The sequence below is a fragment of the Periplaneta americana genome, chromosome 3 (genome assembly GCF_040183065.1).
Source record: "Periplaneta americana isolate PAMFEO1 chromosome 3, P.americana_PAMFEO1_priV1, whole genome shotgun sequence".
In the NCBI taxonomy this organism is placed as follows: Eukaryota; Metazoa; Arthropoda; class Insecta; order Blattodea; family Blattidae; genus Periplaneta; species Periplaneta americana.
The window spans coordinates 64,373,399-64,397,703 of record NC_091119.1 but is presented as its reverse complement, the minus strand read 5'-3'; the positions used below and the strand labels follow the sequence as shown (position 1 = coordinate 64,397,703).

The following is a 24,305-nucleotide window of genomic DNA, read 5'->3' as shown; positions in this document are numbered from 1 at the left end:
AGGGAAAATAAAGCAACATCATATCGAAAATTCTATGAGAGCAGTTTGAAGGATACGTAAACAAAATTATATAAAGTAATCAGATATGCACGAAAGTGCCCCCGGATGCTCGTGCTCCCAAACTGCTATAAAATATTAACTAGCCTTAGAAGAATTTAGAACTTATTTTTATTAAATAAAATTTGACAGATAATCAACGTAATGTCAGGTAACGGAAACACTGTGGGTTAGTACAAGTAGTGTAATATTCTTCTGTAAGATGGATGCACATCATGCGCAGTATCTCTGCTGCCCTCTCTCGCCAATAATCGCCAATAATTTTAACATTTTTTTCCTTGCGTTATCACAATATAGCAGCTCGTAACATATTGGTTTGTGGTTATATTTAAACTATTGTGATAATATGTGAGGAAGTTATGCCAATACGTTGGCCCTCGCGCAGTATGACGTTATCATTCAAATCAGTATGTAATGTTATATAGAGAAATAATACATGGCAATGGTGTGTTTTATAGTTAACGTTTTATAAAGGTTTTTTCATCGTATTCATAAATCTGTCAGCTTGGGAAACTTAATTTGTAGGTTAGACATAATATACTTATAAATTTCATTATAATTGTGGCATACTTAAACTTCCGGCCGTATTTACCTATTACGACTGTATTTACATCGAATTGCGATTTGTTACATAATACTATTAAAGAGTGATATGCGTATTAATGATAGAGAACTTATTCAAATTAGTTTGGGTGATGCTGAATTGGAAGGTAGGCTCAATCATCGACGCCCACCCAGTGGCAACTTTAGCCAAAAAGGTTTGTTTTTTTTTTTTAGCGACTTTGTAGTATAATATAAATTACATAATTTGAACACATGTCATTTCTCTCTTCATAAGTTTAGTTAATAGCCAATAATTATTAAATTTCATTATACGGATACCTCACTGAAAACAATATCTTAAAATAGAGCAGATTTATCTGTGTTTGTCGACTGCACATCATTATGCTTAAGGAAAGACAATTTTAAGTGCCAATAATTTATTTTGTGTGCACAAGATTGGAATTTTGAAGTAAGAGGGAAAGGAAGGTATTCGTGTTCTGAAATTTATCCCCTGTTTCATTAAACCTGTTCACTAAATTTAGTATTGTTTTTCTTTTACACGGAATTGGACAGCCATGAAATTTACGCCTAAAGTTTTCTCTTGTTTTGTCAACAGGATTTCTTTTTCTGTGTGTAAGCCTACCTGCGTTTTCAGAATGTCACATTTGCGCGCTGAATACTTAACCATTGCAAAAACCAACACAATGTAATAAACTGCACTTATCCTTAGCCGGTTCATTGTTTGCGTTTATTGCTGCTTGACAAGAACAGACTATAGACTGGCACAGCTTAATTCGAGAGACGGGGATTCACCAACTATGCAGCTTTCACGTGGCGATCTCTAGCTCTCTTTCCCTCAGTCTTTCTCACGTGGCATATAGGCCTACACAAAAGAAATGATTCCGGAAGGATAACATAAACTTCAGTCAGGAGTGATGAAATAAGCTAAGCATTAGAGGATTCACCGAATAGTCAAATCGGCATCTTTAGCAGTTAGTCATAAAACAGGGTTGTCCATATTTGAAAACTGACCAAATTTATTAATCTACCTATAAATTTTCATCCAGTGAAATGCCATGAGTTCATGGATGCGACAGCAGTAGTGGAGGAGACCTGCTGCTGGTCAGCTGACTGAACACTGAGATCCACTGTATATGGTCTGTTGTCCTAGTAACTCCTGAAATTCCTATGGCAGTAACCCACAGTCTTTGTAAATACAGTATATACAATTTAGACCTAGTTTTGTTTAGTTTATGAATTCATGATAGGCCTGTAGTCGGTAACCTTATTCAAATACGAGGCAGGGTCCATATGTTTCTGGCCTAACAGAAAGTGCTATGTTGAAAGTTGATTATTGAGCAATAATTAATCAAATTCCCACGAAGGAATGTCTTAACAGAAACACTGGGACTCACTGTATGTGGTCCATTGCCCTTGCATCTCCTCCTGAATTTCCTGTGGCAGTGACCCACAGTTTTGTAAATATATACAGTTTAGTTTATAAATTCATGATAGGTCTATCGTCAGTAAACTTATGCGAATGTGAGGTGGGGTCCATATCTTTCCGGCTTAACAGAAAGTGCTATGTTGAAAGATGAATATTCCTCACGAAGGATGTTCTTAATGCCCAGTGAAATTGAAGGGTGGTTGGATCGTATATATGATGAAGTTTCCCCTTCTTATTCAACTATAAAGGAATTGGCTAAACGTCATTTGGGCAGAGAGAGCATCGAAGACAGTGTACAAGTAGGCCTTGGAAGTGCTGACACCAGATAACTTCTCTTGTATGGAGGAGGAAGTGTTTAATGACAAATGATTGAAACTGAAGGAAATATCAGCAAAGTTAGGACTATCAAAACAACAGAGCTTCGGATCATTCATAAACATCTTCATATGAATAGGCTAAAGTCAGTGCACAGTGAGTTCTATGATTTCTCTCTTCAGTGCAGAAAGAGCAGCAGGTGGTCTGTTGTGGGGTATTTTTGTGGCAAAGCAATCCAGATGAAAGTATTGAAATCCATTGTGATGTTGGACAAAACTACGGTCCTTTACTATAATCCACTGCCTGCTCGAATGCATTTACGCATCTGCTGGCTACTTATACTGCCTGCTGATAAGACCATTCTAACAATGCTTTCACTGAAATAGCTTATTTCCAAAATCCAACAGTAGGTGCTGCACCAACCAGTTCATCTGTATGCCTGCTTCAAACTGTAAAAAGTGTTGTTCTACCTACTTTGTACCAGTATAACATATTGAAGTGTGTTACGAATAATAATCATCAGATACTCTCATGAAACATATAACTGTACTTGGTAATGGAGAGAAGTTCCACACAGAATAAGTTTTCTGGGTTTCTTGTTCGGAGAAACCCCTTTTCCAGAAAGTACTGAAGCTGTAAGTTCCTGGAGCACTAGTTAATTTTTATATTGAATTGCCTAGTTGTAAAAGTTCCTACCAGTATCTGAAAAGTTTATATATATATTTTTTGTAAGTCGCCAAAAACTGGCAGTAGCTTATGTGAACAGATCATGGTCTCCTGCAGTTTTTTAAGAACAAAAAAATATCACATAGGGGTTTTTTTGACTCACCAACTCATTGGTTTTCACATTTTAAATTATGCTTGTCTTGTTATATTTCCTGTTGTTTCAAGAGCAAAGAATATATATTGGATTTACGAAGCTATTAGAATCGCAAAACAAAGTAATATTTTAATCACATAATATAAGCATAAAGCACAGGACTATATCACAACCGACTTCAAAGGCCATTAGGAGCTGCCATCTAACAGTAATTTTTTCCTATTAATGTTACATGTTTTATCACTGAATGAGCAGGCAGTATAAGCAGCCATCTGATGCGTTCGAGCAGGCAGTGCTATAATATATTTTGTCGAAATGGAAATCGATGGAATGGCAAAACCCAGATGAAGGCTTCACTAGAAAGACCAAGGTTACTCAGGTAACCAAGAAGATCACGACAATTTCTCGGGACTGTGAGGGAATCTTAAGTTGATTGATTTTAAAAAAAAGGAACAAGACCATAACTGGGGAATAGGCCTATTGTGTCAACCTGCTGCTCAAGTTACAAGCCTCTATGAAAGAGAAAAGGCGCAGAAAGCTGAGTCACGTGCCCTTCCTTCATGATAGTGTGTCAGTCCACACATATCTAGTTGTGCAATTTTAATGAATGCTGTGAAGATGTTTGGCTTCAAGAAGATCGACCAGTCAGTCACACTAGCCCAAATCTTGCACCAAGTGACAATGATCCATACAACATACGGTAATTGAAATGGCTGTCCTTGTATTATGATCGTGATAGAATGTATTTTCAAGGATTTCATATCATCACTGCACCTCCAAAATCCGCGACCTATATGTTTTTTAAAAGATTTTGCAGGACAAAGAAAGAAACATTGCCATTTTTAATTATCTTGATTTCCAAAGCTACTTTCGGTGTAATTTCATCATTTGTGTTGTAATGATTGAAATTATACCGAAAGTAACTTTGAAAATCAAGGGAATTAAAAGTGGCAATGCTTTTCTCTTTGTCGTACAAAATCTTGTTAAAAATATATAGCGGATTTTGGAGGTGTAGCGACGATATTTTGATGTATATAAAACATACTGTTTCCAAAATGTAAATGCATGGTAGAGATGAAATTTTCAATTCCTCAAAGAGACTTCTTTCTACTTGCTATTCAAATGGGTCACTAGTTTTAGTTTCATAATTTTGAGAATTCCCTTTTACAATTTGAATATCTGTGTAATTTTGCATGACAGACTCCAGTTTGTTACACCATATGATAACAATGAATGAATATAACCAAAATAGACAGGATGAAATATGCGCAAACGATTTCATTTCTGATGTAGATAATGCATAATATGTCTTTTCCATGTCAGATTGAAGTCACTCATGTACAAAATATTTTGTAGACTCTTACATTTTTTTATTACAGTATTATTTAGTAGTGATACCTGTATTTGTGTGGGGTTACATAATTTTGATTCAAGTTAATTTAATACCTGTAAAGTTTCATTTGTAATATCATACTGTACTTATTATTTTTAACTTATAGGCTATACTGACCATTGCTCTAATTTTGCTGATGTTTCGCTAATTTTAATTTGTAAATTTTAACAAAACGATATTTGTATCATTTGTGAATAAGATAACTTAGGCTTGGTGTGTTTAAGGGAAGATAATTCATGTAAAGAAGGAATAGTATTGGTCTAAATGAGTACGCCTTGTTCTGATCACTTGAATATAGTAAGGCTATATAGGCTATAAACTGGCTTTCTGCTAATTTACTTAAGCCTGAGTTATGACATGTTCTAATTAGAATGCTTTGAATAGTTATTAATTCTCATTTCAGGCTTCAAGGAAAGATGGTTTAAGTTAAAATCGAATCTTCTATTCTACTTCCACATCAATGAAGTTGGAATTATAGACACAAAACAGGTACGTCATTCATCCATATTATTTTATAGTTATTTTAATATGCTATTATTTCCAAATGTATGTATTTTGGAGAATGGATAGTAAATAGTGTTGGGATTTTTGTAGTAAGCCTATTTGGATTCACCAATGGTGTACGTTCTTAGACATAAAAAATGACCGCTTCCCTGTAGTGCGAATTTGTCTAAGTCCACTTTATGCAGTGCCTGGTTCACAAAACTAGGAAAAGGATGTTTATTTTGCACCTAATTTACTGCCTGAATATATCTTCGTTGTAGGTTATTCATAATACTTGATCTATAAACAGACAGGAAAAGCAACAAACAAACAAACCAAAGGAAAACCAGAGCAGACTCTTGCATAAGAAATTCCTTCACATTTAAACTTAAGCTCTCCAGGATCAACCAAAGTCTTCCAAAGGGGACTTAACATATGGCAGTCAGTCATTTCTTTTTGTCTAAGACTGTACATGAAAAGGATTCCCTGTGTTACTAAAAAGGAAAAGATGTGAAATAATGTGAATACTTTATTAAGCAAATAGTGTTTTTTGTTGCAGCCCGCTGGGGTGTTTGTTCTTGAAAATTCCAACATCCAGTATGAAGTCTGTACAGGCGTCCCCTTTGCATTCTCGATGACATTTCGAGATGAGCCAGATCGGAAACATTTGTTTTCAGGTCGATCAGAAGACTACATCAACCAATGGGTGACTGCAATGAAACAGGCAACGTATGTACAAATTGCTACAAACATATGCAGACTGATCTCGTGAGAGATAACAGTAGTATACCAACGCAGTTATGGTAGTCTATAGGGAATTTGTAGTTAAGAGTAGACTGTGGGTCTTACAGAACAGTTCTCAGCTCCATAGCTGGCACATAGTACAGCACTTGCAGTGTTTCCTCCAAGTATATTTCTGGAGAAGCCTTGTTGGTATCACTTGTGGGATTCAAACCTGTCTTCAGACAGTGACTAAATAACAAACAACAACTTCCCAGAAGAGTGAATGGAACTACTGCTACTTCTTAATTCAGTCACCACAGTGGTCCAGTGGCTGCAGTGCTTGGACTCGTAATCCTGTAGACCTGGGTTCGATCACCAGCATACGTGTGATTTGTAACTTACATTGAGTGAACCTATTGTCTAGATAACACAGGGGTTTTCTCTGAGAGCTCCAATTCCCCTGTGGCATCCTAACAAATCTCCATCTCATCCCATTGCAGACGTAGTATAGACCAGCCTCCTATGGCACACCATGGGCAAGTCCACACCTGTGGAGTAACGGACAGCGCGTCTGGCCGCGAAACCAGGTGGCCCAGGTTCGATTCCTGGTCGGGGCAAGTTATCTGGTTGAGGTTTTTTCCAGGGTTTTCCCTCAACCCAAGATGAGCAAATGCTGGGTAACTTTCGGTGCTGGACCCCGGACTCATTTCACCGGCATTATCACCTTCATCTCATTCAGACGCTAACTAACCTAAGCTGTTGATAAAGCGTCGTAAAATAACCTACTAAAATAAAAAAAATAACCATGGGCAATGAATCTTGGTAAATTGGCGTACATAACTGCTTTCATATGGGTGAATGACGAACAGTCAAGAACGCGCCATTAGGAAAAATATACTACTTTAATTCATCTATTTTGGAAAGAATGGTTATTCTTCTACTGCTTTACCACCTCACTGAGTCAGTATTATACCTTAGGACCAAAACTGGAGGAAAGCTTCCATTGCGGGCCTCCATAGTCATGTGGTCATCACAGCACTGAGACAACACAAAATAACATATGATAAAGAACAAACACTCAGTCTCGTGCAGAGATGATAAACCTCTTCCATTATATATTTCATTATGCCAGTATTCGAACCACAGACTGCTTGGATGGAGAGCATGTACACTAGTCAAAGAATCAAGAACTTATGATGTAATAGTACAAAAATAGGGGTCAATAGCAGTGGGTAAGCATGATTAAGTATGTTTCATTCCTTATAATCATGTGTCTGGATGATACTGGCATTTGGAGCAGCAGCGCTCTTATTTTGGAATGCAGTACGTAAGTATAAGCAACCTGCTCAAGAATGTGATTGAAAGTCCATGACAGTGTGTTTTGGCTACAGTGGTGATAACTATACTTCATGGTTACAGTAACCATGTATGAGCATTAAAATAACATTGAAATTCTCTGTCTTGTTTTCACTTCGCTTACTCTGTTGTTTCTGGCAGAAATTTTTATAAGAGGGAATGGTTTGAGCTAAAATTAGCGTGCGCATGCTTTTTTTCTGTACATCTTGTAAGCTACGGAATTTTAGAATGCAATATTTACGCTGAAGCACTAATTTTTTTCTTAATAGCAGAATATATGATGATCTCCTTAGGTAGTGCAGCACGTCTGTGATTCGTTGTAGCAGCTAAGGCTTTGAAGTCTTATGCAGAAGATATTTCGTAGAAAAATTTCTAATTCTTATACCCATTTTATTTTGATGAAGTATCTAAAAAACTTCAAGAATGTTTAAAAAAATAACAGTTCATAATAGTCCACAGTCTATTCTTAACTTGACTAGACAACTCTCAGCTCCAAAGAAATGCTCTTCGTAATGACAGACTTGCTTGCATCAAAACTGATTAAGTCTCTAGCGGGAATGTGTCCACTTCCAGGTACGGACACTGGAGGTCCCAGCTTGTGCTGCTGCAGACCAAGATCAACAAGAAGACTGGCAAGGTACACAAGTCTGATTGGAGTAAATTTAAAAACTAAGCCTGCGTGAGTTTATCAAAGACAGAAGTCCAGAAAACTCAATTACTTTAGTCTCCACTAATTGAAATTGAATCGTGTGTGTTAAAAATTGTTTCCTCCAATCATTTGTTGGAAAAACTAGACTTGCTTAAGTGAGGATTTACATCAACATTTATAAGCATTTCGAATATTTAACCTTTTTCTACTGTTCACCCTTTCTAATAAATTTGTCGTCCTCATCACCACCACTACCACCCTCTTTAAAGGACTGCACTTTATGGCTCTTTTAATCCTAAGTCTTGTGAAGATTTTGAACCAACAGTAGACATTCATGCAGTTATTAGGACAAAACATGAGACAGTGAACATATTGATTCTCTGGGAGGGAGAACATGTCCCTTTCAGAAATCAAATCTAGAAACATTAAATTTGTAGTTAGAAGAGTTACCACATGAAGCGCAGTTTGTTAATTTCAAATTTATTCATTTAATACACAAGGTTTACACTACATTAGGCATTGCAGTCCGAAAGAGCAGAAGCTCGTGCTTGAGCGCAGTTCAGTCTACTTATATAAAATTGAAGAGTGTTAATTCAGCACAATAATATTAATACATAGTAAAATACAGATCATGTAATAACATACATGAATATAGAAAATACAAAGTACACGAGTATTAGATTACAATTTTAAACTCATATAGCTTAAGGAAAGACAAAACAATTAAATAATTAATTTAATTTGTTTCCTAAATCTGTGAATGTACAATGTACTTAGTTCAGGGTAAGCTCTAATTAATGCATTATATATTCTGGGTCCAAAATTTCTGCTGTGTTCTAATCCACCAGTTGTGTGGCATTTGGGGGTGTTTAGAAAGAAAAGGTCCACACCTGTGGAGTAACGGTCAGCGCGTCTGGCCGCGAAACCAGGTGGCCCGGGTTCGATTCCTGGTCGGGGCAAGTTACCTGGTTGAGGTTTTTTCCGGGGTTTTCCCTCAACCCAATATGAGCAAATGCTGGGTAATTTTCGGTGCTGGACCCCGGACTCATTTCACCGGCATTATCACCTTCATCTCATTCAGACGCTAAATAACCTAGACTGTTAATAAAGCGTCGTAAAATAACCTACTTAATAATAGAAAGAAAATTGTAATTTTGTCTCATATGGTATTCATGAGGATCAAATTTAATTTTATTATGATTTTTATGAAAGTAAATCAACAATGTTTGTTTATAAATTTTGTTCTAGAGTTGATACACCAAATTCCTGAAAAATTAATTTCGTTGGGTAATCAAAATGTTTATATAGACAAATTTTGATAATTATTTTTTTTTGGAGCAAATTTAAAGGATGGAGAGTCGATTTTGTCATTCGTCCCCAACCTAATATACCATACTGAATTATTGATTGAAACAGAGCTAAGTACACAGTACGCAGAACATAAATGGGTAACTTAAATAAGAATGTAGAATGGAAAATTTGTGGTTTGTTTTACACAATCTGTTACACAGGAAAATAATGTTTAATTATACCTCGTCTTTGTCACCAACGTCATTTGTTTAACTTGTTCATTTTTCTTCTTGCTTTCCAGCACGTACTTGTCCATTGTATATATATATATATTTTTAAAACTACAGTTCTAATTTTAGTTGTGCAAAAGTCTCTCTCTACCCAGGATCCTTGCGGTATACTTTTTGTTGTATCAAACATATTCCTTTGTGTATTTTGGCTTGTTCAAATGTCGTATCACGATATTTTCTCGGAAATAATTTATTATACGATAAAAATTTAAGTACCATACCAGTAGCGGCCAGTGACCTAAATCCTCGGTGAGGCGTGATGTAATTAGTTTAAGTATCTCCCATGCAGAATGTTCATTATTCATGACATTAATTATTTTCATTATATTATTAACATATTATTATTATTATTATTATTATTATTATTATTATTATTATTATTATTATTATTATTATTAGACCTATTATTAATGAAAAATAATAATGTCACTCATCAAATAAGTTGCTATGCTGTGAGTTTGTTTCAATGTGATGAAGCAATGTATTCTATATTATGCTCAGCTGAAGAAGTTTGTGTTGAAATTCTCCTGACTTTATTTAAAACTTCCCTTCTTTATTTCATCTCGAGAATGGATACTCAAACAATGAATTAACTATATCATCATTATTCCTCGCGTCTGTTTTGGTTTTCATTTTTCCGAAGCACATAACAGTCGATCACACTGACTACTGTACTGCGAAGTACAATAATGCAACACTCTCGCAAAAGTGCATGTCATAACCTGAGACAGCCACCGGCATAGCTTGGTCGGCTAAGGCGCTTACTTGCTGATCCCAAGTTGCGCTCGGGCACGGATCCGCTTGGGCTGATTACCTGGTTGGGTTTTTTCCGAGATTTACCCCAATTGTAAGGCAAATGCCAAGTAATCTACGGCGAATCCTCAGCCTCATCTCACTACCACCAATTCCATCGATGCTAAATTACCTCGTAGTTAATACAGCATCGTTAAATAACCAAGTAAAAAAAAAAGTAATCTGAGACACAAGGGAAGAGAACAGTGTGGCTCATGCCTGCTAGACAGCGAGAATTGTTATGTTATTTATTTATTATTTAGAAAAACGAGTCACCACTGCTAGTCTCACCCCATCCCACCTTTGAGACTGATCTATGGATGAAGTGAAAGCTGACCAAGCCACGGGGCCAGAAGAATTATGCTTCAGTTATAGCTTTTCAAGTGCAATCTCAAAATCCGCGAAAACATACGAAATGCAGAAGCCAGACTCAGCCAGAGAGTTCAGGCCTCAGGAACAAATTTTATTGCTAGACAGGTCTTTATACATCAAACAGTTTTCAAGTATTTCTACAACGCTATATGATTAATTAAAATAACTAATATGTTATAAAAATACACAAAATTTGAGTTCAGTTAAGACAAGTGACTGAAGCCCGGCTTCACTTGCCTCAGTCAATCAGCCACCACTGACCAGTACCAAATTTTTAAAGTTTCTTTTTTCCTCACTCATAACGAAATTCGCCAATGCAAAAAAATTCCACTCCCTAAATACTGCCGCCCTGGGGCAACTGCCTCAGTCTGCCCATTGGTAAATATGGACCTGAACAATAACATATACAGAGTGTCCATTTATCTTGTGCACCTATTATAACTTTTTTGTTTGGATAGGTATTGGAATTTTTCTTTTTGAAAGTTGTTAGAACGAGGGGCTAACATGAGTGTAGAGATTTGGTGCATTTAACTACATTATGGTACAAGATACACGTGACGTCATCAATTTTTCAAATAGCACTGCTTTAATCATGTTACATTGATTACACACATTAAGACGAGTTCAAAAATGTAGCACAGTGTCACCTTCCCAATGAATAACAATAACAAAATGCAAAATGAATGTCATCAAAATGTGCCATTTGTTGTGGTATCCCATTCATCTTGTGCATTAACTTACACAAAACGAAAGACGACTGACATCCACACACGTCGTGTGTTGTGTGTTTACTGTCTTAACATGTAAACAAACCACAATAACTGTCGACGCCACAATCCACGTACAGGAGCCTGCACGTTCTCCGGACCTGTCGCCACTCGACTTCTTGCTATGGGGAATTGTAAAGGACAGTGTGTACCAAAACATTCTGACAACACCAGACGACATGCAACAATGCATTCAAGAGGCTAGTGTGTCCATTCAGCCAGCAACATTCCGGGCAGTCATACGGTCTTTTGGGGAACACATTTGAATGTGCATTAATGTGAATGATCACCATTTGGAACATCTTCTTTGACTCTCAAACCATAACATTATCACATTGGAAATACGTTTTTTTTTTCGTTTTGTTGTTGTTATTGATTAGGAAGGTGACGTGATACATTTTTGAACTCGTCTTAATGTGTGTGTAATCAATGTAACATGATTAAAGTATGTAGTGCTATTTGAAAAATTGATGATGTCACGTGTATGTTGTGCCATAATGTAGTTACATGCACTAAATCTCCACACTCATGTTAGCCCCTCGTTCTAATATAATGCTTAAAAACATAAATTCCAATACCTATCCAAACAAAAAAGTTATAATAGGTGCACAAGATAAATGGGACACCTTGTATACATAACTACGGCGTTAATTGGACAAAATTAGCACCATGATGCAAGAGCAATCCAGTGATCCTGTTTATAGGCTTCAATTTAGTTTTTATTAAGATGAATGACATAGAAACAGGCCCTAATCTCCTCCTGTTTTCGAGTGAGACTTTGTTTCATTTTTATAGTTATGTAATGTCTTAAAGAACTGCAAAAAATGTTTATTTAAATGAAGATGGGTGGTTTCAGCATTTCTTTGGTTAACTTTGAATTCTTTAATATTAATAAATGAATACGGAAATTGTTTGCTGTTTCGTTTGCTTTAGAAGCATTGAATTATTCTTATAATCCTTGAGCGAAAACATGTTTGCCAATATGAGAAAACTTAATACTGGTAAACTGTTCAGCTGTTCACCTTGGATATAAAGAATTACACTTGCTGGCCAGTGGAGAGAGATGAATACATTAATGTTGCTCGTATATCCACAGTCTAGTATATATAGTCACGAAGCTCAATACTTAATAAATATGCATCCATAGATAGTTGCTAGCTACCAGGATCGCTACTATCGCCTCATCACAGACCCTTTCCCTAGTAGACGTTAAAATGTATTGTACTTTCGATATTGTGTTCTTTTGAAAAAATTAACACCTTCCTTGCACTATTGAAATATGAAATAAATAAGGTTTATATATTATTTTCATAAAGTATATATTATATTTTGTAAACTCACCTTCCTGGATTTTTCGGATGAAGGCTAACTCTGACCTCTTTTTCTTACAATTTATAATACTACAAACGTCTCCTTGTCCCATATTATTATTCAAAGTATTGTATTTTAGTCATTTACAGTTATTATACCCGATAACGAACATTTCACAGTTTACACAACTTTTCACAACAATGCGAAATACGGCACAGTCAATGCCTTTTCGATCTAGACCAGGCCGTAATGTATGATCGGGTTTCGGTGAAATATTATAACTTTATTGCGTATTGTTGCTAAGTTTTATTTAGTGTAATGTGACCATTAGTTCCGTTTACTTTTTGTTGCATAATATGTTGCAGAAATAATGACAAAACTGTGTTATTTTAATGTGAAGAGAATTTTACATGTTAATATAATCTTGTCGCAACAACATTTTAAGTTTAGAATGGAATCTATTATGAGGTTTAATAAAAATGAATTTATATTGTGATTTTAATTTAGCACATCTACCTTCCTTAATTGTAGACAGAAAATTTACCATACCACTAGTATGAAATTAGTGTACACTTCGTCTCTTAGGTAGTAGATAAATACAATAATTCAGTACTCAATTGTAGTATTAAAATACAGACAAATTGAATGTGCGGGGTATCGTACATGACATTATGCTTAATTATAATGTATAATTGCGAATATAGGAATATAAGTTAAATATAGTAAATGTAACCTATAATTTCCATATGACATAACATACATATTATGTAATGGCAGGGCATTGGAGACTACTAAAATTAGACAGAAAGGGATAATTTCAACATATCTAAATATCCGTGCGGTGCAACTGAAAATTATTGAATCGTGCATAAATGAATGTACAAGAATTTCATAATATTTAATCGAATTAAAGGCAGGTATTACACATATGAAGAACGTAATTTTCACACCAAAAATAATATTACAGCTTAACTCGCAACTGAATTATGTCTGAAGTGTCTCATAATCATTGTTTTAAATTTTATTAATGCAATTACACTAATTTTAGAGAAATATATCTTATCTTTATGTATTTCAACTAATTTATATGGTTGAAATGCCACCCTTCGTGATTGGGTTAAGCAAGTCACATAGTCTGCCTTACGCCCTGTATTAGATCACGATGGCAGTGGCGCAGTTTATTGTTCCTAGTACTCAGAGTGCTCCAAGCAGCTAGCAAGTATCGCGACAAATGCAAAAAATTATCTCAAGCTTCGAGACTGTATATACTAGACTGTAGTATAATCATCCCATTAAATAAAAAATTGTTACAACAACCTGAATTTGTTATGTGCAGGATCCACTTCTGATGTATCCACACAACCGGGGCATAGTTCGGGACTTTCAGGCTCACCATAGCTCCAAGTCTGTGGGAGCACGTTCGACCAGTTTTCAGTGCCATCTACAGCAGAAGGAAGTCTTGAAGGAGGGAAAAAAGACTTTCCAGAGTCACATTAAACGAATAGAAATAAATAATGAGGAAAGCCAGTGCCAGGCCCATGAGAAGACCATTAATGCACCAGCCGAACGCAACCTTATTGAGCTGTAGTCCCCTGAATCTCCATTTTTCAAGAAGTGCCTCACCCTCCATGACACATGCAACGTACTCACTGGTGTTATTTATTTTCGTATCATGTCAGTATTATTTAATTTAAGGAGATTTATAGATCATTCTGAGTGCAAATGTAGTGAAGTGAATGTCGTTAGTAAGTGAAAGAATATTGTTACAATAGTCACAGATCTCACTACAAGCTCTGTCGCTTGTTGAGCCATGAATATTTACGTGTTTTATTCCTTATAGTAAGTAGAATTGCCAAAAAATGCTCTGACAATTCTCTGCAGTGTTATCAACAAGCACAAGCCAACCAGTGGAAAGTTACCACTGTCTAGCTTTACCGTATGTCTAAGATGCACTTATACAAATATTAGAGTTAAAGTTAACTATAGAATAAATGAAAATGCTCTATAGAGAGAGAGAGACAGCACACTATAGGCTCACTTTAATTACTCTCATGCCTGGTTTCTGGTACACCTCAGTTAACTGTCAGTTACTTAAACTGCACTTATAAATTTGACTGCACTGATAACTTTCATGAGTTTCCGAAAAGTTAAATGTAGATTTATCATATCTTATAATTAACAGTTGAGGTAACTTGTTGTCCATAGATGTCTCCACTAGTATTTTGTTAGTGATTTTTTTAGTTATTTACAGTTATTTTTATTTGCAGAAATTTTCAGTAGTAATATGACAGTGAGCTCTGTACTAGTAGGAGCAAGGCTTTTTAATTAAGGAACTGTGTGATAAACGATAGTGTACATGTACACTTCTATCTCAGTCATAATACGATTAAAAAGGCAATGATTGTTGTTATTTGGCGTGATCATCGAAGTAAATAGTACTATTGGAGAGAGGGCTAGATGTAATTTCTGCTACAAAACTGCAACCGCAGTCAGCTGTGGTGGTTATGGCAGCCATATTGGTAATATAAATATGTTACATTCATCCATATGAATTCTTCCATGTGTTCAAATGGACTTTTCGGAGACCGAAATACCATTGTCATTGGTAGAACACCGAAGAATAAAATATTCCTTGACTGACTGACGACATAGAATCTGAAGTTTATGAAGAAAATTAAGCTTAAGATATTCGAAATTGTTTTTACAAACACACATTATTATCCTAATATGTCATAGAAAGTAGAACATTTACCGTAAGTTACGCAAATAAAATGCCAAATTTGTTTAATTATACCGATAATATAGTAAATTAATTAATTCCGGTTTATATTATTATTTAATATCAGTTATTATAGTTTACAAAACAGTAATCCAGTAGCGCCGCATGTCAATATTTGTTCGAATCAGTACTAACAGTCAGGTAACTACAGGCTGAGGCACAGTTACCAGTTGAAGCACAGACAACTGTAAAGATGATGATAACTGTTGTTTCGGAAACTCGTTTCAAACATATCAGCGCGTTAAATCTTAGATAACTGTATGTACAGGTAACTGTCTTTCCAGAAACCGGGCATCAGTGAGGTAACTATGTGCAGCAATATTATGCTGAGAAGTTGTCATGCTAACTTAAACAAGATCTTGTAACTGGATTGGCATCTCTTCTGCATCTTTACAGAATCTGTCAGAGCCTTTCTTTTAGTGGCCTAAGTATAGTAAGTTTCAATTTCATAAAAATGTAAGGAAATTGCACCATTGTATTGTATCCATGCATGCCCATAGTGGTCTTTTAACATGGAAATCAGTAGTTGTAGTTTTGTAATTGAAAATTTTAGACGTGGATTGGAAGTTAGGAGGCTAGATGTAAGATTGTAATTATAAGTGCCTTACAGTGGAGCATTGCCAATAAATTGTGACTTAAGAGTGCCGTCCAATTTAGAAGTATGTTCGAGTTGGTGAGGATCCTCTAGCCTGGGTATAGCCTCATGGTTCATCTCCTCACTACCCATCTGCTCAGGTCTGCTAACTAGTGTTCAGATATGAGACATCCACCATGAAACAAGTTCCTGAAGACATGTTACGAAGCAAAAATGAAAAATAAAATATTGCATCCCTTAGGAGTTGGAGTATCCACAAATATGTTACAGTCACAATTAAAGCCCGGATTTCTAAACACAATCAAAAAGTAAAATATGCAAGCAAATAAGCACGAAAAATGGTGAAAATAAGCAAAAACGAATACATGGAAACAGTAAAATAAGCATGAAAAATAGTGAAAATAAGCACCAAAATAAGCAGAAACGAATACACGGAAACAGTAAAATAAGCATGAAAAATGGCGAAAATAAGCAGAAACGAATACACGGAAACAGTAAAATAAGCATGAAAAATGGCGAAAATAAGCACCAAAATAAGCAGAAACGAATACACAGAAACAGTAAAATAAGCAGAAACGAATACACGGAAACAGTAAAATAAGCATGAAAAATGGCGAAAATAAGCAGAAACGAATACACAGAAACAGTAAAATAAGCAGAAACGAATACACGGAAACAGTAAAATAAGCATGAAAAATGGCGAAAATAAGCACCAAAATAAGCAGAAACGAATACACAGAAACAGTAAAATAAGCAAAAACGAATACACGGAAACAGTAAAATAAGCAGAAACGAATACACGGAAACAGTAAAATAAGCAGAAACGAATACACAGAAACAGTAAAATAAGCAGAAACGAATACACGGAAACTGAAAAATGGCGAAAATAAGCACCAAAATAAGCAGAAACGAATACACGGAAACAGTAAAATAAGCAGAAACGAATACACGGAAACTGAAAAATAGTGAAAATAAGCACCAAAATAATCAGAAACGAATACACAGAAACAGTAAAATAAGCATGAAAAATGGTGAAAATAAGCACCAAAATAAGCAGAAACGAATACACGGAAACTGAAAAATGGCGAAAATAAGCACCAAAATAAGCAGAAACGAATACACGGAAACAGTAAAATAAGCATGAAAAATGGCGAAAATAAGCACCAAAATAAGCAGAAACGAATACACAGAAACAGTAAAATAAGCATGAAAAATGGTGAAAATAAGCACCAAAATAAGCAGAAACGAATACACAGAAACAGTAAAATAAGCATGAAAAATGGTGAAAATAAGCACCAAAATAAGCAGAAACGAATACACGGAAACAGTAAAATAAGCATGAAAAATGGTGAAAATAAGCACTAAAATAAGCAGAAACGAATACACGGAAACAGTAAAATAAGCATGAAAAATGGTGAAAATAAGCACCAAAATAAGCAGAAACGAATACACGGAAACAGTAAAATAAGCATGAAAAATGGCGAAAATAAGCACCAAAATAAGCAGAAACGAATACACGGAAACAGTAAAATAAGCATGAAAAATGGCGAAATTAAGCACCAAAATAAGCAGAAACGAATACACGGAAACAGTAAAATAAGCATGAAAAATGGTGAAAATAAGCACCAAAATAAGCAGAAACGAATACACAGAAACAATAAAATAAGCAGAAACGAATACACGGAAACAGTAAAATAAGAATGAAAAATTGTGAAAATAAGCACCAAAGTAAGCAGGAACGAATACATGGAAATATGATGATAAATCATTTGTTTCGTAGAACTCTTACCTTATTGAAGGCTGTTGCAGTATACAAGGAAGGACATCCAGAGATTTTCCTGTGTGAAGCTCCTGGGACTGTCAGTGAAGAAAGATTTGTACAGTGAAAATGTTCTTTTGATGTCGCATGATGTCAGAGGCTCATGTGAAAAGCACCACAGTTCTTTTTCGGTGAATTCCTCTTCGATATCTGATTCTTCACTAGAAAGCTTTTTAGAAATTTGACACAGTGTTTTGTAACCGGAATTTTTCTATAATACTTGAGTTTGTCGAACGAAATTTTTGCAACTCCGTGTGTTTCTGAAGATAATGTTACCGAAATTTTGTCTATCAGAGAAAGTGAATGTTCCAAGGAATTATTTCGAGCTTCCAGCTGCTTTAAAATTTCAAGTATTTTGGAGAAATGGTTATGGATGTACTGAATCTTTTCTTGGATGCCAATAAAAAAAGGGGGGGGGGAATCAGTGATAAATGACGGCTAGGAGTGAAATATGCACTTTTAAAATTACAGTTTTGGGTAAAATATATGCTATTTTAATTAAAAATCGTAAAATAAGGAAGCAAAAAACGTTTTCCTGCAAAATAAGCATTTATAAGCACTAACAAACATAGTTAAAACTGCTTAAATCTAGGTGTGTCTTACGAAGTATAACCTTTCTACTTACCTTTAAAAGTGTCGAAAAGAATATGCATTTTGCTTAGAAATCCGGGCTGTAGTCATAATACTGTATTTCATATATTAACAGATTTTAGGAGGTCGAAGATTTGTTTGATAATGCTATCCTAGCTTGTGTCTCAGAAAACTTTTGAAAACCACTCCCCATTCAGTGGCTGCTGATTTCATGACATTAATGACTTAAACTGAAACTTCGAACCATGGAAAGCAGAAAGTACAGTGCTCAAAGCTAGTGCTGATTTGTACTAGGGAAAATTAATTCAGTTGAACTGAAGCTAATGCACTTACATCCACTGTTCACGTAATGCTTATCTCTTATAGTCTTAGGGATCTATGTGTTTAGTCATTCTGAGTTTGTATGATAATACTTATGTCTGTGGTGTTTGGTCAAAACATGGTAACTCCAAAAAACCTGTTTTGCGATACAAAGATTTTTTATTTTCACTTTTTCTATACAAATTATAATTCTAGTTTACATAAAAATGTGAATGAAAATAACATACCGTATGATTAGCTGGAGATATCACGGCTATAATAAACGAAAGAGAACTGTTTTTTATATAGGACTGCGCTTTCAACTAAAAAAGGCCATTTTTGGAGTTATGTTCTGACCAAACACCACAGATATACGAAATAAGATTGCCAAAATGACCTATGTACATAACTTCATATTTGAGGTATAAGGCTTTCAAGGTGGTTGTATTCAGAAAAAGAATAGTTTAAGTTTTCCATTGTGTGTTTGGCTTTAATATCCCCAATAGTACCAGACCTAGGGGCTCACCTACTTTTTGTTGGACCTGTTATGCTTGGTTAATCCAAACCCTTCAAGTCTGATGATGGAACCCACAAGTATTTCCGAAACATTGGAGATACTGTATTAACAAGAGTTTTGTGGATTAGCCATCCATATTGGAACCATCAAAATGGCGACTCTTCATGTGATGGGCTACATTATTCTGATAATTTAAAGTCCCAATACATGCTGGAAAACCCAAAACTGTTCTTGTAAACACTTTGTTTATCTCAAGAGTTTACTGGTCTGTAGAAATGCAGATACTAGGAAGATTAACCATAGAAGTAAACTAAATATATATTAAATTGAGAAGTGATCGCCTCAACTGTTGAAGCTGGAAGTGAAGCAAGCAACCATCTATCTGCAGGACTATGGTGAAAGAGAGAATGGAGATGCACTGTTACTGACCTGGTTGTTGAAAGTAAATTGGAGCCTATTATGAGAAACAGAATGTACATAAATTAGTTCATCTTAAAGGATTAGGTACTTCGGCCTATACTGTTTTCTCTCTCATGAGGATCATGAACCAACTGCCATCCAAATACCTTACTATAATAATACCGGACAGCTAGCAATTCTGCGCGCGAACAGCGCAGGTGCTGCTACCTAGGTGGCAGGGTGTGCTGAAGCCTGTGAAGCAAGCTATAATCTACTATAATGTAGATTGTTGCTGGGATAGTTAATAGTTTTATTAATTAGTGCTGTGTTAAAATGTCAGGGTGTATATGTGCTGTTTATAACTGCTACAATTACAGCATTACAAACTGCTCCAAATCGTACTTTCGATTTCCGAGCTATCATAAAACGTAAGTCAACAACATTCTTTAGTAGGCCTGATACCTTCGTCTCTGTGTTGATAGAACAATAAAAATTAGTTTTTTTATTTAGGCCTAATAAATGAATAGAAGTTAAAATGTATTGGAAATTTTAAGGTTTTATCAAATTAAGTTTTATTGTTGTCCACATGCATTTACTAATTATTACAAGCATCAGATTACTACCAATTTTATCTTTGCAGCTGTTAGCAATGCGTATATAAAGCATTATTGTAAATTCAGTCTTAATGTCAGAATTAATTTTGTCTCACTAAAGCAAAGAAAAAATAACCTATGTAACAATTAATTACAGAAAGTAATATGAAGTATTCAATATTTCTCATAATATGCAGCTTTGATATAAAATAATAATTTTACATTAAATACTATTCAACATTTTTTAAGTGTCTCATATATTATTCTACATTAGTACCTCACGTTTTAAACAATAGTCCGATTCCCTCTATGTTAATATTTGTATTTGTGGTTGTAATACCACACCTCCGCTAGATGTCAGCTCTGCAACATTTCGCACTCATATCAATGTTGCTAGTATACAGCTGTTTGGTATTATTTTAGTAAGGTATTTGTGCCATCCACAAATAGGGGATGCACTGGTTATGTGATCAGCATGACACAAGGCCACCACATAAGGGTATGTACACGGAGCGACGATAAACGATAAAAGAAGCAGCAATGCTATATCAGCGAGAATTAAAGCATGCATTGTCATTGAGGTGTGCATATTGAAGAAACGATAAAAGCGATGAAAACAAAAATTCCATTTTCTTCATTCGTGTCATTCATATGATCTATGATTAAGATAATATTAATCTGTATAATGACCAGTGGTTATCAATATAACCCAATATTAATCGATTTATTATTATTTCGGCATATTAAATTATCATGGATAGTGACAAATTGATCAGTTGTGTATTTATTTATGATAGGTTATGTGATTACCAAGAACCAATCACATCACAAAGAATTTATACTAGCTTTGGATGAGAAATGGGTTCAATTTTGTATGTATTTAAGTTATATTAACCTTGAACCTAGCAAGTGATATTTCCTATATATCTTCTTTCATTAAGTGGATGTATAGAATATCTTCTACTGATAAATCAAAATGTTCGCTTCGCAACATCCTCGTTGCTCCGATATGAACACTTGATTCTTTGATAATACCAAAGCGTTGCTAGATCATTTTTTTTATCATTTATCGTTGCTCCAACATGTACGTACCCTAAGACAAGAGGAGGATATGCATCCAGTCTCTTCAGAAGAGAGATAACCACTTTCTTGAGATGAATCTAGCCTTGCTGCATTTGTAGCCAAATATACTGCCACTTGAATTACAATAAAGAGAATACATGAAGTAATAAAGCATCTAAAAAGCTGATGACAATGAGCCTCTGATGGATAGTAAAATGATAAGAGTGAAAACCAGTGACTCATAGTTCAACACATCAATATTATGGATCTAACAATGATCTTGAACCTCATTAAAGCCTACGAAAGTGTCCATATAGGTGGTCTGAGATGACTTTCTTCATGTTCTCTGTGAAAATGCAGAATCTGGTGTAAATTTGGCTCTAATTTTACCATAATATATAACAAATGCAATTACTAGAACTGTACAGTTATATTTTTAAGTGTTCTTGCTGCACGTGGAATCAACCTTGCCAGGCAAAAGAGAGTTTGAAAACAACGATTTTATCAGACACCAAATAAATTTTCTTCACTTACGCCATTGCCACCTCTGATGCCAGGCACGAAAGACTGCTGGTCATGCAACTCTGAAGAAACAAGCAACACAAAAAAAAATTAAGACTGGACATAAAAAGACTAAGTGTCAATATCTTTGAAAATTATTTTTTCCAAAATTAGAGTATGTCCCCTGGCTCAATTCGGTAAGAAAAGAGGATAAGTCCCATTGTAATTTTATTTAGAACCCAGCTTCTCCCATAGATATACAAAATGTATGATATTACATTACTAATTGCATAAGAAGTCCCTGTTTTCTAGTGTTAATCTTTTTGGCACTTAAGCCTTTTGTATGTCCAGTATTCAAATGTGTATGCTCTGCATATTTGTGTTCATAGCTAACTCTTGAATTTTAACCAATTTTAAGAAATGTATACGTACTTGTATAATGAAACATTATGCAGATTAGTCTTTTGTTATTGTACTTCATTGTACTCCAATCATGCCTGTTCACATAAATGAATTGACTTTTTTTTGAAGGGCATAAGTCAGAAAAAGTAAACGTGTGAGAAATTGAAAAAAAAAAAAAAAACTATTTTAGAGGAAAACTATCTGGAAATATACAGGAATTCCAAAAATCTGGGCTGATAGCCTGGATCACGTTTGTTGATTCTTAAAGTATGCAGATACTTAAATTTTTATTGATGTTTAAATATGAAGAAAGCCGCCCTTTTAAAAAAAGTAATTTCATATGTAAAAACAAATAAGATACAGATATTTTAGTGATGTTCTTGAATTATTTTACTGAAAATCATACACAATCAACAAACAAAATGTATAATAATGATAAATGGAATAAAAATAGAAAACAAATTATGAATGATAAAGAGAAATAAGTTTTTTCACTTGGGATGTACTGTTTTGCAGTCATCTGTAGGCCAGCTGGAATTTATTCATAAAAGAGCATAATATGCTCACTTGGAATGTAATGGTTTATCTTTTCCAAGTCCTACATTTTTTTTTGTTTTGTTTTATTGGCACTTTTCCTGCTGAGCAGACTGGGCTTTTTGGGGAGGAATGAATTATCATTGAAGAATCTGCTGAAGTGCCATGAAGAATACGTGGTTTACCAATCCATTGATATTACTGAATTCTTTGATATATCCAACTTTGTCATGTGTATACTCAAAATGGAATAGGCTACAGATTGCAAAAGTGCAGTGGCATAGCCAGACTATTTTGGGTGGGCCTGATATGTAGGGTTGAGAAAGTACCTGACCCATCTCCTGACAATGCCGCTGCTGTCAACTCTCTTCAAACTCATTCTCGGAAGTCTTATTTAATAACATGCAAAATTATGATAAGCAATCATGCAAGGCATACCCATACAAATGCTTCATAAGGTGAACTGGAGCTGTCGAGATTTCCTAGCAACGAATCTGTCGATCGCTGATGACTGGTCCTTCAACAAATCCCAACTTTTCTTTCTCTCAATGGATAGAATTGCTAGATTACAAAGCTTTGTGCTTGACATGATTGTCGAATTTTTCTTCGTTTCAGAGCTTTGAAAAGTTTTATATCATTGCCTTATTGAAGGACGAACATTTACTAATATCCATTTTTGGAGACTGAGATGCTTCCGATAATGAATTTGCAAAAGCAAGAATATCGTCTAAACATACCAAATAAAATAAGGTATCAAATTTTTCTAGCTGATGTAACAATTCAGTAGCCTCCATGGCTTCCTTCTTTTTATCGCTGCCAGATAATTTTTTAGGCCTAAGTCAACACAGTTAAATTGGTTCTTGAAGAAATGAACGCATTTTTTACTTCTTACCTTAATGCTATCGACTGTAACTATTGCTCTGGATCCATGGTTTAGTTTTAATGTTGGGTATTTTCCATAGAAAACGCAAAAATTCGCATATTTTTTGGGTGGGCCCAGGCCCACCTGCTGGCTACACCACTGCAAAAGTGATTTGTTTGTTCCTTGTTTGTTAAGAAACAGCAATCTTTTCATAATATTTGTGTCCCCTAAAATTAGTAAATAATCATTTTTCCTTGTTGAGTCTGTGCATTCTTGAAGCTTTTTATAGATTTCCTTTTCTCCTGGTGCATGCATTCCTACTATGTTACAATGGCTTCTACTAGTTCTGATTCTGACTGAAATAATTCGGTCGTTGATCCAACAATAACTTCATTCCTTCATAGTGTTCTGCCCAAGGACAGGTCTTTCACTGCAAACCCAGCATTCTCCAGTCTTTCCTATTTTCTTTTTGCCTTCCTCTTTGTGCCTGCATATGATCCCTATATCTTAATGTCGTCTATCATCTGATATCCTTTATTTTAAACTTTTATGGATCATGATACAATACCCGATGCTGCTCTTTTTTCTACCCCAGAGTATATGATAGATATTTGATAGCTGCCCCAACCAGGGTTTAATAATTGGCCTCCTAATCAATTCTAAAAGAATATTTATATTTAATTCAATTTTTTCTTCAATAGAAACCCTAGTTAGGTAGGCTATCATTGGAAAATTTATAATCA

General features: G+C 35.1%; 1 protein-coding gene across 2 annotated transcripts; it reads left to right on the top strand.

The window, feature by feature from the left end:
* The first annotated feature begins 324 nt into the window (after positions 1-324).
* On the top strand, positions 325-22,631 carry LOC138696104 (pleckstrin homology domain-containing family J member 1-like). 2 transcript variants are annotated; one of them, XM_069820648.1, is made up of 6 exons: positions 329-464; positions 3,438-3,882; positions 4,979-5,064; positions 5,618-5,787; positions 7,711-7,774; positions 13,945-22,631. In XM_069820648.1, exons 2-6 carry the CDS (start codon positions 3,786-3,788, stop codon positions 14,194-14,196), a joined length of 669 nt encoding a protein of 222 aa, XP_069676749.1. In that variant the 5' UTR covers positions 329-464; positions 3,438-3,785; the 3' UTR covers positions 14,197-22,631. The 2 variants fall into 2 exon arrangements, with proteins under 2 accessions (XP_069676748.1, XP_069676749.1); XM_069820647.1 differs by lacking the exon at positions 3,438-3,882 and having other exon boundaries at positions 325-815.
* Positions 22,632-24,305: the final 1,674 nt, after the last annotated feature.